The sequence below is a fragment of the Chiloscyllium plagiosum genome, unplaced genomic scaffold, assembly GCF_037043375.1.
Source record: "Chiloscyllium plagiosum isolate Xiang-an unplaced genomic scaffold, Cpla_swu_hap1 HiC_scaffold_15, whole genome shotgun sequence".
NCBI lineage: Eukaryota > Metazoa > Chordata > Chondrichthyes > Orectolobiformes > Hemiscylliidae > Chiloscyllium > Chiloscyllium plagiosum.
In genome coordinates, this window is record NW_028270153.1 from 69985842 (window position 1) to 70003062 (window position 17221).

General features: G+C 46.7%; 1 protein-coding gene across 1 annotated transcript; it reads right to left on the reverse strand.

The window, feature by feature from the left end:
* Positions 1 to 1510: 1510 nt before the first annotated feature.
* Positions 1511 to 8353, reverse strand: atp5f1e (ATP synthase F1 subunit epsilon). Its single transcript, XM_043676993.2, has 3 exons — positions 8245 to 8353; positions 5658 to 5781; positions 1511 to 1650 (listed from the first exon to the last, which is right to left on the reverse strand). The coding sequence occupies exons 1-2, from the start codon at positions 8274 to 8276 to the stop codon at positions 5661 to 5663; spliced, it is 153 nt and encodes a 50-aa protein (XP_043532928.1). The 5' UTR covers positions 8277 to 8353; the 3' UTR covers positions 1511 to 1650; positions 5658 to 5660.
* Between the last annotated feature and the right edge of the window lie 8868 nt (positions 8354 to 17221).

A 17221-nucleotide genomic window follows, 5' to 3' on the forward strand; every position in this document is an offset into this window, starting at 1 on the left:
ACTGTTCAGGGCACGACCTATCAGGGGAAAGCCACAGCGGCCAGGCCTCTGCCTTGGAGTCTGGGTGTGTGTGTGTTTGGGGAGGGTGGGGCGGCGGCACAGAGAGAGTGTGATAGGGGGATTCATTGGTTAGGAGGGCAGACTGAAGATTCTGTGGTCACGAACGAGACACACAGGTGGTACGTTCACATGGATGGTATATTGCCTCCTGGGTGCCAAGGTCAGGGATGTCTCAGAGTCTATGACATTCTGAAAGGGGAAGGTGAGCAGCCAAAGTCATGGTACACATCAGTACCAATGACATAGCTAGGAAAAGGGATGAGGGCATTGAAAAGTGAATTTAGGCAGTTAGTAAGGAAGCTAAAAAGGACTACAAGGGTAATAATGTCTGGGTTTCTATCTGTGCCACATGCTAGTGAGGGCAATAATATGAAGAGATGACAGACAAATGTGTGGCTTAAGGGTTGGTGCAGGGGGCAGGGTTTCAGATTTGTGGATCATTGGGTTCTCTTCTGGGGAAGGTATGACCGGTTACACCTGAACTCAAGGGGGAATCAATATCCTTGCCGACAGGTTTGCAAGAGCTGATGGGGACACTCTAAACTAGGTTGGCAGGGGTGGGAACCAGACATCAGGTCAGAAGCAGCAGCAGTTGGTGTAAAGATAGATGCAAAAAGCAGAGAGACTGTGAGGAAGGATTGACTAAAATGGCAAGAGGATGGGAGTCCCAGCAGAAGGAAGCAATGTAGAGACCAGAGCAAAAGTTAAAGAAAAACAAAATCGAGCGACAGAATAATATGCAAAAGACAAGGAGATTGCTAGATTCTAAAGGAATAATGAGCATAAGAGCACTTTATCCGAATGCTTGTAGTATTTGAAACAAAGTCAATGAACTTGTTGTGCAAATCAGTACAAAGGGATATGATTTAGTTGCCATTCGAGAAATGTGGTTGCAAGGTAGTGATGACTGCACTGGTTTTGTAGGTTATTTACAATGACTGGGATAGAACCCATGCTCCTAGAGCAATAGCCTGGTCTTTTGCATTACCAATTTAGTGATATTAACACTGTATGAGCATCCCTGAGATAATAATGGAGGCTGGATGTCTGAATATATTCAAGGCTGTATTAGGCAGATTTTGGATCTACAAGGGAATTCAGATTTATGGGATGCAAGAACATGGAAATAATGCCAAGATCATACTGAAAGGGCCGAAGGGACAGTGATTAACATTAAGCATGGACTATCAGTCTTTTGTTTGCAATACAACTTCAGTTTGGGAAACAATTCCTCTCCACCCTCCCAGCCATTGTAAAGAACATACAGAACCACTGCTGTCCCATGACACAGTCGCATTGTGATTGTGAATGATTCACAGAGGACATTATCTTTTAACATATATGTGAAAGAGGAATAAGGAGGAATTAATGACATTTCTCAAGGCATAATATCCCCAGGTTTCAGTCAGATAACAAATAAATCCCATCGCCTAAAAAAATCAAATACATGATCATTTAAATATCTATATTTTTATTTAGTATTTGGTAAGTTTTACAATACGGTCTTCAAATGGGTTCGCAGTTCCATTCAGACTGCTGGGTCAAAGAGTTCTCATTTAGAAGTTCAGGTCTGTGGACGTTGCTCAGATCCTAGGGTAGATATAACACAATTAGCAGTTGACAAGAGGTGTTCAAAAATAATTTATCAAGGTTCTTTCCTGCAAAATTATGGGTTTCTAAGAACAATGGCAACTGACTACAGAAACATTTAAATGCAACAAATGAGGAAGCAATTGGAAACATAGAACAATACAGCACAGGAACAGGCCCTTCAGCCCACATCTGTTCCGACCATGACACCATTCTAAATTAATCCCATCTGCTTGCATATGATCTTATCCCTCTATTATCTGCCTGTTCATGTGTCTGTCTAAATGTCTCTTAAAAAGTTGCTATTATTTCTGCTTCTACCACCTCCCCTGCAGCATGTTTCCGTCACCTACTACTACCCTGTTTAAAAAAAAATTGCCTCATATCTCCTTTAAACTTTACCACTCTCACTTTAAACCTACGCCCCCTAGTAATCGACATTTCCACCCTGGGAAAAAGACTCACTATCCAGCCTAAACATACCTTGTAATTTCATAAATTTCTATCAGGTTGCCCCTCAGCCTCTGATGCTCTAGTGAAAACAACCCACGTTTGTCCAACCACTAGCTAATACACTTCAATCCAGGCAACATCCTGGTGAACCTCTTTTACACCCTCTCCAAAGCCTCCACATTCTTCCTATTGTATGGGGACCAGAACTGCACACAATACTCCAAATATGGACTAACTGATTTGATTTATTGTAGTTACATGTACTTAAGTACACAGAGAAAAACTTTGTTTCGCAAGTACTGCAGGGAAATCATAGTAAGCAAGGGCATACAGATCATGGGGTGCTTACACACAGCAAGACAGACAAGGTTATTACTGCACAGAAGGTGCACAAAGCAAGATCAACAGTATTTGTAGTTAGAGAAGTCCATTCAGCAATCTATGAACAGGGAATAAGCTGTTCTTGAACCTGTTAGTACATGTGTTCAAGCTTCTATAACTGCTGCTTGACAGAAGTAGTCAGGCAGGAACTAAAGTCTCATTCAACTGCAACAACTTGTCAACCTTTACACTCAATGCCCCGATCAATGAAGGCAGGTATGCTGTACAACGTCTTTATCACCTTTTACACTTACGTTGCCAGTTTCAGGGAGCTATGGACTTGCACCCCAACTATAAAGCACCTCTATATCAGTGCTCCCGGGGTTCTACCATTTACTGTACAAGGTCCCTCTTGCATTTGACCTCCTGAAATGCATCACCTCACTTGTCCAAATTAGACTCCATCTGCTGTTTCTCCACCCAACTTTCTACATCCTTTGACAACCTTCCTCACTATCCACAACTCCATTAGTTTCATGTCATCTGCAAACTAACTACTCAGGCCACTTAACCTTTTCATCCAAATCATTTATCTATATTACAGACATCAGAAGTCCCAGCACTGATCCCTGTGGAACACCACTGGTCTTTGTCCTCCAGTCAAAACAAAAATCTCTATAACTGCCCTCTGCCTTCTATGACCATGCCAATTTAGTATCCAACTTACCATGGATCTCATGTGACTTAATCTTCTGGACCTGCTAACCATGAGGGACCTTGTCAATACTGCAGATTGGGATATACACAGTGGTGTTTCAACAGGAATGTTGTGAATACAATGGTAATGTCCCTACTTCTGAGCCAAGAGACTTGCTCCACAGGTGTGCAAGACAACTCTAAACAGACTGATTAAAAACATCTACAGTGGCATTCCACACAGGGACAATTTTACATATAAGCATATTAATAATGCGAACTGCTACACATTTGATATAAAACTAGGAATTTGGTAAGTAATGAGGAAAATAGTAAATACTTCAGAAGGTTGGTGAAATAAACATATATATGGGAAAACAAGTTCAATTCAGGGGGTATAAACAGACATTTGGATCTGAAGAATGTACTATTTAGTTTCAATAGCTGCTTCTCAATATTAGATTAGATTACATTACATTACAGTGTGGAAACAGGCCCTTCGGCCCAACAAGTCCACACCGACCTGCCGAAGCGAAACCCACCCATACCCCTACATTTACCCCTTACCTAACACTACGGGCAATTTAGTATGGCCAATTCACCTGACCCTGCACATCTTTGTGACTGTGGGAGGAAACCGGAGCACCCGGAGGAAACCCACGCAGACACGGGGAGAACGTGCAAACTCCACACAGTGGAGCCTGAGGCGGGAATTGAACCCGGGTCTCTAGCGCTGTGAGGCAGCAGTGCTAACCACTGTGCCACCGTGCCGCCCACAGGTAGTGGGCAGTATTGTAGTGCAGGTACAGAGACTTCTGGGGGCAAACGAACAATGAAGTTGGAAAAACAATTGAAAAGACAGTTTAATAAAGTTTTGTTAAAAGAGTCAGAGTTCTCGTTATCCGCATAAAATACTGGTTAAGCTTCTGCTGGAGTATTATATCAATTCCCGCAGACTTTAGGATGGCCCAAGGGTACTGAAGAGATTTATAAGAATGGTATCCAAGATGGTGATTTTCAGTTTAGAAAGACTGAGGTTGTTCTCTTTAAGAGGAGGTTTGAGTGCAGAGATTTTTTTTAAATTTCACATGTGGGATTTGGGTGTTGCTCCTGGGCCAGCATTTACTGCCCATTCTAAGTTGCCTTTGGAAGTCATGGTTGACAGTTTCATATGAATAGAATTGTTTGTACTGATAGATAGATCAGTAACCAAATGATAAATTGACAGCTGATTGGCAAAACAATTTTTTTAAATAATGCAGCAAATTGTTGAGAACTAGAATACAAAGCTAAAAGGGTAACAGAAGATTCAATAGTGACATTTATGAAAGAATTGAATGCAAACCTGAAGCAAAAATATTTACAGGACTACAGGGGAAGAGAAGGGTATTGATTGCATCATCACTACAGTCGCTAGGAAATATGCAGCCTTTCTGCTGGGGTGTTACCATTTGTACTAAAAACCTCAGTGACTCAAGTGTTCATGGTAACCTCTGATATGGATGTTCCGAGGTTTACTTCCTGGTCTGTCAAGTTAGCTAATCTGACAATTACAACTGTTCTGTCTCAGAATGGTCAGAAAATTGCAGTACTTAGTGGTGAAGTGGATCTCAGCAAGGCTGATTTGCATGATTCACAAGAGTGCTGCAGTCACTCAACACTGAAGAGCACTACTGTCTCTTCGGGCAAGATCTTAGATGCACAGTTAACCTTTCAGCTTCATAACTGAAATGAAAGCACTTGTTTGTTTGATAAGAGCACCACATTAGATACAGCTGAGGATTAATGAAAGTTATTATTAATAATTAACAACCAGCTGATGATACCAATATCTACCATTTATTGTGATTTTTTTTAGCTTTTAATACAAATTCACTATTTAATTTTACTACTTTGATACAGCTCAAAATCCACATTCTTAGTAGAAGCAACACACTTCTTGTTAAACTCCATAAGAATGGGAATAGGGGACAGTGGATTGTTTTAACATTTCAAAAGGGAGCTCAACACTGACGCTGCTCAATACTCTAGTACGGTGACTCAGTGGTTTGCACTGCTGCCTCAGCGCCAGGGACCAGGTTCATTTCCAGCCTTGTGCAACTGTGTCGTGTCGACACGGGCTTCCTCCCACAGTCCAAAGATGTGCAGGTTAGGTGGACTGGCTCCATTAAATTGCCATAGTATCTAGGGATGTGCAGGATAGGTGGATTAGCAGGATTACAGGGATGCTCTTCAGAGTCTGTGCAGACTCGATTAGCCGAATGACCTGCTTCCACATTGTGGTGATTCTATTCAATTCTAGATCTATGGCTTGAGCATGGCTGATGGTCGGAGCAGATTGCTCATATGGAGAAAATGACAAATGATGGGCAAATGGAAGGTTTCTGACTGCAATATCGTTTGGCGCAAATGTTTTTGTAAACAAGGTGTATTTCTACAGGTAAGTTCAGGCTCAGCATTTTGTTTCCAAGAAAAAAATGCCATATTCAGAATTTCACCATCCCAAAAACAGGAGATCACCACAGTACAGCACTTACACTTTACTCTTTCGGCTTATTGACTTTGACATTTACATCTGCTGCTTTCTTGGCCTCTGCTTGGTACTGGGGTTTCAAAGCAGCTCTCACAGCTTGTGCACAGATTCGAGAGTACTGGATGTAACTGGAGAAGGCAAGATAATAAAAACCATCGTTGAGATCTTGATTGAACCACGATGAAACAATTAGATTACAGAAATGCTCAGCCTAACAAAGCTTAAAAGCAAACCCCAGTACTCCCAAGCTATGGTCTTGTTCATCTCAGACAAAAAGTTAAATTCTACTAGAATAATGGAGAAAAGTCAGGCCTAAATTGTACCCAGGCAGAAGATATGCAAGAACAATTGATTCACATTTCGTTTTCTGATTACTTCCACAAGATTACAAAAGGTACAACTATTGTGTTCAAAACAAAAAAAAAATCATGGTTTTCATATGATGCAAAGATGTCAGACTAGGGTGGGCAGTTAGAAGTCACATTACGTTAGATTATAGTCCAAGAGTTTTATTTGAAATCACAAGATTTTGGAGCATTGTTCCTTCATCAGGTGAGGCCTAATCATTAGCAAGTTGACAGTAGCTACATTTGAGTCAAAAAGTATGGTGTTCGAAAAGCACAGCCAGTCAGGCAGCATCTGAGGAGCAGAAGAATTGACATTCGAGCATAAGCTCTTAATCACATCCCTGGTTAACAGTTTATGCTCAAAACATTGACTCTCCTGCTTATCAGGTGCTCCCTAACTGGCTATGCTTTTCTAGCACCACACGTTTTGGCTCAGATTTCCAGCATCTGCCATCCTCACCTTTTCCTGGTAGTGGATTTGGATCAATACAGCCAGAGCAAGTTGTATTTATAACAAAAATCTCAAGCATCTCTATCTGCTAAAAACATTAATCACGTGGAATCTGTAAAGGAACAAAGCGTCCCAAATATTTTTTTTTAAATTAAACAACACGTGATTCAGTATTGGCATATGGTGCAGAATTCAGAGAAGCTCTCAAAGCTGGGTCAAGGACAATATTCCTCATTCCTGAAGAAAGGCTCATGCCCGAAACGTCGATTCTCCTGCTCCTTGGATGCTGCCTGACCTGCTGCGCTTTTCCAGCAACACATTTTCAGCTCAAGGACAATATTCTCCTGCAGACAACACAAGTCTAAACAAAGTTATCAATATCCTAGAATAGACTTAATACAGCCTGCACAGATTAACTGCAATTGTTTACAGCTTATCCCAATGATACTGAAAGGTGCTGCATCCTCAGGGTGTAACCTGCTCCGATCACAGCTTGATACCGGGCTCCGAATGATTCGTTGACCGGGTCTTTGCCGCACTCCCGGGCCCGGGTTCACCTTGGCCGCCCGCATTGACCTCTAGCCCAGGACACAACCGCAGTTATAGTTATGGTTATGGCTCCCTCAGCCTCGGGCCGCAGTTATACCTCAGGCCCTGTCCCCCTCAGCCCCGGGCCGCGGTTATACCTCAGGCCCTGTCCCCCTCGGCCGCGGTTATACCTCAGGCCCTGTCTCCCCCTCGGCCCCGGGCCGCGGTTATACCTCAGGCCCTGTCCCCCCCCGGCCCCGGGCCGCGGTTATACCTCAGGCCCTGTCCCCCCCCGGCCCCGGGCCGCGGTTATACCTCAGGCCCTGTCCCCCCCGGGCCGCGGTTATACCTCAGGCCCTGTCCCCCCCCGGCCCCGGGCCGCGGTTATACCTCAGGCCCTGTCCCCCCCCGGCCCCGGGCCGCGGTTATACCTCAGGCCCTGTCCCCCCCGGGCCGCGGTTATACCTCAGGCCCTGTCCCCCTCGGCCCCGGGCCGCGGTTATACCTCAGGCCCCCCTCAGCCCCGGGCCGCGGTTATACCTCAGGCCCTGTCCCCCCCCGGCCCCGGGCCGCGGTTATACCTCAGGCCCGGCCCTGTCCCCCTCGGCCCCGGGCCGCGGTTATACCTCAGGCCCTGTCCCCCCTCGGCCCCGGGCCGCGGTTATACCTCAGGCCCTGTCCCCCCGGGCCGCGGTTATACCTCAGGCCCTGTCCCCCCCCCGGCCCCGGGCCGCGGTTATACCTCAGGCCCGGCCCTGTCCCCCTCGGCCCCGGGCCGCGGTTATACCTCAGGCCCTGTCCCCCCTCGGCCCCGGGCCGCGGTTATACCTCAGGCCCTGTCCCCCCCCCGGCCCCGGGCCGCGGTTATACCTCAGGCCCGGCCCTGTCCCCCTCGGCCCCGGGCCGCGGTTATACCTCAGGCCCTGTCCCCCCTCGGCCCCGGGCCGCGGTTATACCTCAGGCCCTGTCCCCCCTCGGCCCCGGGCCGCGGTTATACCTCAGGCCCTGTCCCCCCGGGCCGCGGTTATACCTCAGGCCCTGTCCCCCCCCCGGCCCCGGGCCGCGGTTATACCTCAGGCCCGGCCCTGTCCCCCTCGGCCCCGGGCCGCGGTTATACCTCAGGCCCGGCCCTGCCCCCCTCGGCCCCGGGCCGCGGTTATACCTCAGGCCCGGCCCTGTCCCCCTCAGGCCCTGTCCCCCTCGGCCCCGGGCCGCGGTTATACCTCAGGCCCTGTCCCCCCCTCGGCCCCGGGCCGCGGTTATACCTCAGGCCCGCCTGCCTCCAGAACGCCACCATCTTGCCCAGATTCCGGTCTCCGCTTCAGACAAGATGGCGCCGCGCGTCCAGCCAATGAACGGCAGGGGGAGCTCGGCTCAACCAATCACAGAGAGACGGCTATGGACCAATCACGGAATAGTGTCTCCGGTAACTGTGGAATCTGCTCCAATCAGAGTATAGATTCTGACCTCTGACCCTTGACCCGTTCCCACCCCAGCCCTAAACCCTGACCTTGACCCTTGTATTGAATTGAATTTATTGTCACGTGTACCGAGGAACAGTGAGAAGCTTTGTCTTGCGAGCACAGAGTGAAGTATCATAGACAGTAAATAGTGGGTAAAGAGGGGCAGGAACAAAACACTAACAGTCTGTGAAGTTAAACATCACACTGCACCAGGTTAGGGTCCAGCAGGTTTAATTGGAAGCACTAGCCTTCGGAGCATCGCTCCACTACCACCTGCTGAAGGAGCATCGCTCCGAAAGCTAGTGCTTCCAGTTAAACCTGTTGGACCCTAACCTGGTGTTGTGTGATTTTTCACTTTGTACACCCCAGTCCAACACCGGCACCTCCGAATCAAGAGTTTGTGAGTCCATTCAGTATTCTAACAACAGTCAGGTAGAAACTGTTAACTAAACCGGCTGGTGCGTGTGTTCAGGCTTCTGTACCTTCTCCCAGATGGTAGAGGTTGTAGAAAAGCATTGCCAGGGTGGGATGGATCTTTGAGAATGCTGGAGGCCTTTCCTTGACAGCGGGCCTGGGAGATGGATTCTATAGATGGGAGGTTGGCCTTTGTGATTGTCTGGGCCAAGTTCACCACTCTCTGTAACCGTCTCCGATCTTGAATGTTACAGTTGCCATACCAGGTAGTGATACATCGAGACAGAATGGTTTCGATGGCGCACCTATAAAAGTTGGCAAGGGTATTTGCCGTCATGCTAAATTTCCTCAGCTGCCTGAGGAAGAAGAGACATTGTAGGGCCTTTGTAACCAGTGCATCTACATGAATAGGAGAATCGACGTTTTGGGCATAAGCCCTTCTTCAGGAATGAAGAAGGGCTTATGCCTGAAACGTCGATTCTCCTGTTCCGTGGATGCTGCCTGACCTGCTGCGCTTTTCCAGCAACACATTTCCAGCTCTGATCTCCAGCATCTGCAGACCTCACTTTCTCCATCTACATGAATAATCCAATAAAACTTGTAGATGACCACATCCAGGAGCTTAACGCTCTCCAGTCATTCCACCTGTATGCTGTTAATGTGTAGGGGGTCATGAGTAACATCTCACCGAAAGTCAATAATGAGTTCCTTGGTTTTGCTGACTTTGAGAGATAGGTTGATCTCAGTGCACTATTTTTCCAGGTCTTCCCCCTCCCGTCTATAGTCTGTTTCGTCACCATCGGAGATTTGACCGACTATGGTGGTGTCCAGTCATGGTATACAGTGAGTACAGTAGGGAGCTGAGTACACACCCCTGGGTTGAGTGTTAGTGAGGATGAAATATTGTCCCAACTGTTCACTCATTGTGGCTTGTGGGTCAGGAAACTGAGGATCCAGTTGCAGCGAGAGGGGCTTAGTCCGGAATCACTAAGTTTAGTAATCAGTCTTGAGGGGATAATACTGTTGAAGGCTGAGTGTAGTCAATGAATAGGATTCTTACGTAGCTGTTCTTGGTGTCAAGATGTTCTAGGGAGGAGTGAAGGGCAAGTGATATGGCATCTGATGTGGATCTGTTGATCTGACAGGCACATTGTGGGTCAAGAGTAGTGGGGAGGCTGGAGTTGATTAATGCCATGACCAGCCTTTCAAGGCACTTCATGATCACTGAAGTTAGGGTCACTGGGCGGTGAGACATGCTGCATGAGTCTTCTTAGGCACAGCGATGATGTTGGCTGCAGTATTTAGGGATGGGTTGTGTAATTGTTTTAATATAATTTTAAGAGAAGCTGCAGTATGAAGCATTAAAATGCAATGATTATTCTATATCATTATAAAATAAGAGGGATACAACCTGCCAACAACCAGAAGGATTCCAGATGGTGCATCTCAGGTGGCTTTAATGGTAATACTGGATGTGGCTATATCCAGTCTCACTTAGAACAAGTAGTCATGTCTTATGTCTTACAGTTTTTTTCTAATCAATATATTATCCACAGAAATATCATCTAACAACACATCTTATTTCACATCTCACCCAGCTCTACCTCAAAACTAGCACTTCTCATGACCTTTTTGCTCCCATGCACTAATGAATAGGCAAAAATGATAAATGTTGTGTTGCGACTGCCACACAGTGTGTTTTGACACTTATATTCAGCAAAGAACTGTAAGTTGACTCTTAACAGTAATAAGAAATGATCTTTGTCTATTTCAACACAGTTAATACTATAATAACAAGTACACTACAAACTAACAATTAACACTATAAATCTAATTAACTAACTAATACTTTAACTTAATGATCAAGTACCACCACACTAGATCTTGGCCTCGATCCATGTGGCGATAATTGTCTGGTCTTCTTCTTTTGGTCTCAAGTTACCGCTCCTGAGGGTGGTGTTGTGGAAATTCTTACACCTGGAAGCTTTTGTGCATCTTTGGATAGGTCATCGATTCCTACCAATAGCTCAATCAGGGCTTGATCACCCCAATTGATTGGGTCCAATCAGGTGTGGGTGTATTGATGGTAGGGTAGTCCTTGGGCTTCCATTCCTGAAGGTATTAGGGGCACGAAGGGCAGGTAGCCTTTCCCAAAAAAGGCGCCCATTTGTTTTGGAAAACAACTGAATGTTTCCTATTGTCCAAGGAATGGGCTAGGTCAATTGTAAATAGTGCTGTCTGGATCTGTAGCCTGTAGCTTGTTTATTACAGTAATTTTAGCATAGGTATTTTTGGCCAATGCATGGCTCAATTTCCCAGCATGCTTTATTTATTATCTGGTTTTCATAAGTCCGACATTTCGAGTGGCCTGTCCGGTCACAGTCACAGTTCTCTTGATACTGAACATGAAATGTGATTCAGATCAATTTCTGTGTAGTGACTATATGATCATCCAAGCTCAAGCAAAGTACAACATACACTTAAACATTTAAAATTCTACAGATAGAGTGTTCGAAAGTGACACCTAACTGAGATCAAGCAAAAGTCAAACTTTACATAAATGAAACATCAAAATTTGGACTTAATGGCTTATCAAGCAAGTGTGGTAAATTAGAAATAAGACATTGGAATTCATGGCAAAAATGAAACAAATGTTACAAAACCAGATATATATATATTATATCAGTTAGTGATCAAACAAGGGTTGCAGTGTACAAATGAACAAATAATATGGAGAAACATTTTATACAAACAATAGGATAAACAAATATTTATAGTGTCGCAATAAGATGACCTTTTAATAGGCTCATCGAGACTGTGAATTGAGTAAGGTCTCTATTCAGTCTTCGTGATCGTTCTCTTTTCCACCAGGTGAATTTGACAGTGAGGATGATGATGTATACCAGAGTAACCAGGATTAACAACGCAGACAGATGTGACACAAGATGGACCCAGGGATGGATTTGTATGCTGGAGCCCCAGTCCCAGAAATCTTCCCAACAAGTTATAACTTTAATTTCTTTTATTTAATCTTTGGCATCATTGACCTGATGTACTACATTATTGACCTGATGTACATCATTGACCTGATGTACAGCAATAAGCTGTGTCCAATTGGGTTCCAATTTGGCGTAACCCCTCTGGCAGGGATTTGAGACCAATGTTGTACTTCTCCAGTCATTCCCCCACAGTTTGCTGGTGTTCCTCACTTGCATTAAATTCCTCCTTTTCCATTTTGTGTACATTTATCAGCTGAGTTCAGCCTTTCATGGCAGTATGTATGTCCTAATACAGAAGGTAGCGTTGGTAACATTACATTGGGCTGTTCTATACTGATACATGCTAAGTGAGGTTGTGAGGCAATATTCCCGTTCTTCCCTGTAGGCCACCCCGGGTTATGTCAGTATTCCCGTTCTCCCCTGTAGGCCACCCTGGATTATGTCAGTATTCCCCTTCTCCCCTGTCGGCTACCCCGGGTTATGTCAGTATTCCCGTTCTTCCCTGTAGGCCACCCCGGGTTATGTCAGTATTCCCCTTCTCCCCTGTAGGCCACCCTGGATTATGTCAGTATTCCCCTTCTCCCCTGTCGGCTACCCCGGGTTATGTCAGTATTCCCGTTCTTCCCTGTAGGCCACCCCGGGTTATGTCAGTCTTCCCCTTCTCCCCTGTACGCCACCCCGGGTTATGTCAGTATTCCCCTTCTTCCCTGTAGGCCCCCCCGGGTTATGTCAGTGTTCCCCTTCTCCCCTGTAGGCCACTCTGGGTTATGTCAGTGTTCCCCTTCTCCCCTGTAGGCCACCCCGGGTTATGTCAGTATTCCCCTTCTCCCCTGTAGGCCACCCCGGGTTATGTCAGTATTCCCCTTCTTCCCTGTAGGCCACCCTGGGTTATGTCAGTATTCCCCTTCTCCCCTGTAGGCCACTCTGGGTTATGTCAGTGTTCCCCTTCTCCCCTGTAGGCTACCCTGGGTTATGTCAGTATTCCCCTTCTCCCCTGTCGGCTACCCCGGGTTATGTCAGTATTCCCCTTCTCCCCTGTAGGCTACCCTGGGTTATGTCAGTATTCCCCTTCTCCCCTGTCGGCTACCCCGGGTTATGTCAGTATTCCCCTTCTCCCCTGTCGGCTACCCTGGGTTATGTCAGTATTCCCCTTCTCCCCTGTAGGCCACTCTGGGTTATGTCAGTGTTCCCCTTCTCCCCTGTCGGCTACCCCGGGTTATGTCAGTATTCCCGTTCTTCCCTGTAGGCCACCCCGGGTTATGTCAGTATTCCCCTTCTTCCCTGTAGGCCCCCCCGGGTTATGTCAGTGTTCCCCTTCTCCCCTGTAGGCTACCCTGGGTTATGTCAGTATTCCCCTTCTCCCCTGTAGGCTACCCTGGGTTATGTCAGTATTCCCCTTCTCCCCTGTAGGCCACCCCGGGTTATGTCAGTATTCCCGTTCTTCCCTGTCGGCTACCCTGGGTTATGTCAGTATTCCCCTTCTCCCCTGTCGGCTACCCCGGGTTATGTCAGTATTCCCCTTCTCCCCTGTCGGCTACCCTGGGTTATGTCAGTATTCCCCTTCTCCCCTGTAGGCTACCCTGGGTTATGTCAGTATTCCCCTTCTCCCCTGTAGGCCACCCCGGGTTATGTCAGTATTCCCGTTCTTCCCTGTCGGCTACCCTGGGTTATGTCAGTATTCCCCTTCTCCCCTGTCGGCTACCCCGGGTTATGTCAGTATTCCCCTTCTCCCCTGTCGGCTACCCTGGGTTATGTCAGTATTCCCCTTCTCCCCTGTCGGCTACCCTGGGTTATGTCAGTATTCCCCTTCTCCCCTGTCGGCTACCCTGGGTTATGTCAGTATTCCCCTTCTCCCCTGTAGGCCACCCCGGGTTATGTCTGTATTCCCGTTCTCCTCTGTAGGCCACCCCGGGTTATGTCAGTATTCCCGTTCTTCCCTGTAGGCCACCCTGGGTTATGTCAGTATTCCCCTTCTCCCCTGTAGGCCACCCTGGGTTATGTCAGTATTCCCCTTCTCCCCTGTAGGCCACCCCGGGTTATGTCAGTATTCCCCTTCTCCCCTGTAGGCCACCCTGGGTTATGTCAGTATTCCCCTTCTCCCCTATAGGCCACCCCGGGTCATGCCAGTATCCAGATTGTGTGTCTCTATGGGGCAATTCAGTCTTGAAGCCACAAAGTGCATGTTCATTCCAATAAATTGGGTACGGGCATGTTAATACTGTGTTAATTTATTGACATCCGTCCAGAGTAGTGCCTATGAGCCTCCCTTCCTTCTCCACATCATACAGTAAGGTGCCATCATATCCTATCCATAGCCGTCTTGAATAGTGCCTATGTTTTGTACTTCGAATACCCTTAGTCCAATTCTGTCATCTGTAATTATTGTGAGACCTAATACTGTTCGTAATGCTTTCCCGGGAATCCATTTACAGTTGTTGTTGAACCAGACTTTGGTCAGCTGCATTTAGTTGGCAGCCTGATAATTTGCGGTGGTTCTTTCCCCTAAATAAATGCTCTTTCTGTTCGTCGCTGACCCCTGTCTAACTTGTTCGAAATTTTCTCTCAGCTGTTGTATTATCCAGTGTCCATATATGCGGCATAGTGTTTGACTCTGTTGCCTGCTGTCATCTTCTAATTTCCCTTTTATTATCTGGTTTATTGTATTGACATGTCCTTCTTGCACAGCTACCATAAGGCTGCCGGCTTTATCCCCAACTCGTTCCCCTTGGACATCCTGCCAGCTATTCTCATTAATTGTGTCCAAAGTCTGTTTTAATTGTTCGGTCAGGACTCTGAGCTTATTGTCCAGGTCGGCCAAATCAAGGGCATTAATGGTTGATACCCCTGCCCCATATCCTGTCACTAAGTCACTCAGTATTTCCCTTTTATGTTGCTTCTCCATTCTGGGTTTGGCCTTCCCTTAGTCTGTCCCTATCTCTTGTCCCAGTAATCTATGGATCAGTGGAGGTATAGTCTTCTACATTGGGGGGAGCACCACTCTGGCAGTTGGGTTCCTGCTAAATTCACCACTGGAGGTACTAATTTGTGGTGGATGTTATCATACAGGACTTTTCCAATGAGTTTTAAAACTAGTCTGTTTTGTGGATCAGGGTAAACATAGGTTGGGGTGCCTGTATGGCTGGTTTTAGCCCATTCTTAATCTTGTACAGAATGATCTTCCCCGTTACGAGTTTCCCAGGGCATCGCTGACTGAGTTCCAGTCCCTATTCTGGGAGCCCAATATGGAATGTTAATTTCGGTGTAGATGTCTGGCAGGTTCCACCCTCGGTTTCTAATGGCTATGGTCTTGTTTCCTAATGGTAGGGTTTTGTCAAGTGTGCAGGTTTAAATGGCCTGGCCATGGAATGGTTGGAAATGACTGGAATGAGGCGGTCAACTTGGACCCCAAAAATTTTCATTTAGTGCTATGAAGTGGTTGTTATGACCAAAGAATTAGCAACACGATGAGGCAAGTTCTGTCACAGAGGTTGTACCTAGTGAACAACGCTGGGAAACCATAGGTTCAGTGGCAACCTGTAGGAAAGTCACTGTAAAGAGACTAAGTGGCGCCTGGAAGTAAACAGGCAATTGTCTGAACTGAGCATAACTGATCTTTGATCTGTCTGCTACTATGCTAACCTGGTTAATCCAATCAGAATTTACAACAATATGAGTCGGTCCGACTGGACCTATGAAGAAATGTGAATTGCATTTGAGTGCAGACTATCAGAAATAGTTGCACCTCACCTTGGGTGACTGTCAGGAACCGTTTCATCATCTGGATTAATGACTTAGTACCTTCATTAAGTAGGCAGTAGGGTTGGACGAGGGTTGGGGGTGGGGGCAGGTGGGGGCGGTGTTGGATGAGGTTGGGGGTGGGGGCAGGTGGGGGCGGTGTTGGACGAGGTTGGAGGTGCAGGGGGCAGGATTGGACCGTGTTGGGGGCCCTGGGGCAGACAGGGGGCAGTGTTGGGCTGGGGGCGGGTGGGGGGTGGTGATGGGGGCGGGGGCTCGCACGCTGTCCTGCTGCTGTCTCCTGAACGGGGAGCAGAGTTTAAAAACTCCGAGCCCCAGAGGAAAGGCATTTAATGGATTAACCAAATAATTGATTATCCAAATGAAATAGTGCCCGCCCACCTTGTTCGGATAATCGAGGTTCCCCGTACATGGTACCAGCCAGTCTTTCCTGTGGCTAGTAGAACCTTGTATAATAGGAGTTCACCTCATCCACCACAGTGTGGGGACCTGAATATTTAGGGGAGAGAAAGGAAGTAGGGTTGTATATCTGTAGCATCACCTGCTGTCCTATGGGGTATTCGACAGGGTTAACTTTACTGTCAAAGTAAGCCTTGCTCACTTGCTTTTTGGTCCCTAACCTGGCTGCTGCTGCTAACTGAGAGGCCTTGCTATTCTGTGTGAGCTGCTGCACCCCTTTTTAGTGGGTGAGTGCAGTGAGGGCAAGTTCTGTGAAATTGAGACCAAACAGGTCGTCACCTCCTTTCATGTCATCAGAGTGTGAGGGTATACTCTGTGGATCAGGAGATGGTGTTATGCACTGTCATGAGGACAAATGGAAGTACGTGTCCCAGGCTGCACCATCTTCCCAACCATCCCTTTTAGGATGCAGTACATCCTTTCCATGATCCCACTGGATTAGGGGTGGTATGCAATGTCAAATTTCTGCTGGATGCCAAGCATAGTCATCACATTCTGCATGACTTGGCCACTGAAATGGCTTCCCTGATCTGACTCGGTACTGCAGAGTAGACCACATCTCGTAAATACCTGTTGTGTTAGGATTTGTGCAGTCATTTTGACTGTATTTGTCCTAATGGGAAAAGCCTTGACCCATTTTGTGAATGTGTTTATGACTACTGGAATACAGGTAAATCCATTGCTTCATGGTGGAAGGGGACCTAGATAATCAATTTGCAGATTTGTCCGGGGCCCTTCCACTGGACAGGAGCGTACCTGTCTGGATTATTTTGGGCGCACACCACACAGTTTTCTATGTTGTGTGCTACATCCTGACATAACTCAGGCCACCAGCACAGTTCTTTCAATCATTCGGAAGTGGCCTCAATTCCATGGTGTCCATGCCTGTCATGGTATTGGCATATGATCTGATTTCTGTCTTGAATTGGAACTACATAAACTCCTGCCTTTAAGGCTAATATGTTCTGTACCTATAAGGAACCTTCCCATTTATCATAAGCATCTGGATAAACTCCGTCCAAAATCTGTTTCAAAGAATCATCATGGTGTTGTGCTTGGCTAAGGTCCTCTGCGTTCATGTGGCTGATAGTGTTCTCCTATAGGTGGCTGCCAGACCTCTCCTACATGAGTGCCTCTCAGTTAACTTATCT

What these genes read in the sequence shown, in the direction of transcription:
- atp5f1e (XM_043676993.2), bottom strand. Translation starts at nt 8,276, where the DNA reads ATGGTGGCGTTCTGGAGGCAGGCGGGCCTGAG. An exon ending in TGGAGGCAGGCGGGCCTGAG is followed by an intron (nt 5,782 to 8,244) that starts GTATAACCGCGG and finishes TGCCTTCTCCAG; the next exon opens with TTACATCCAGTACTCTCGAA.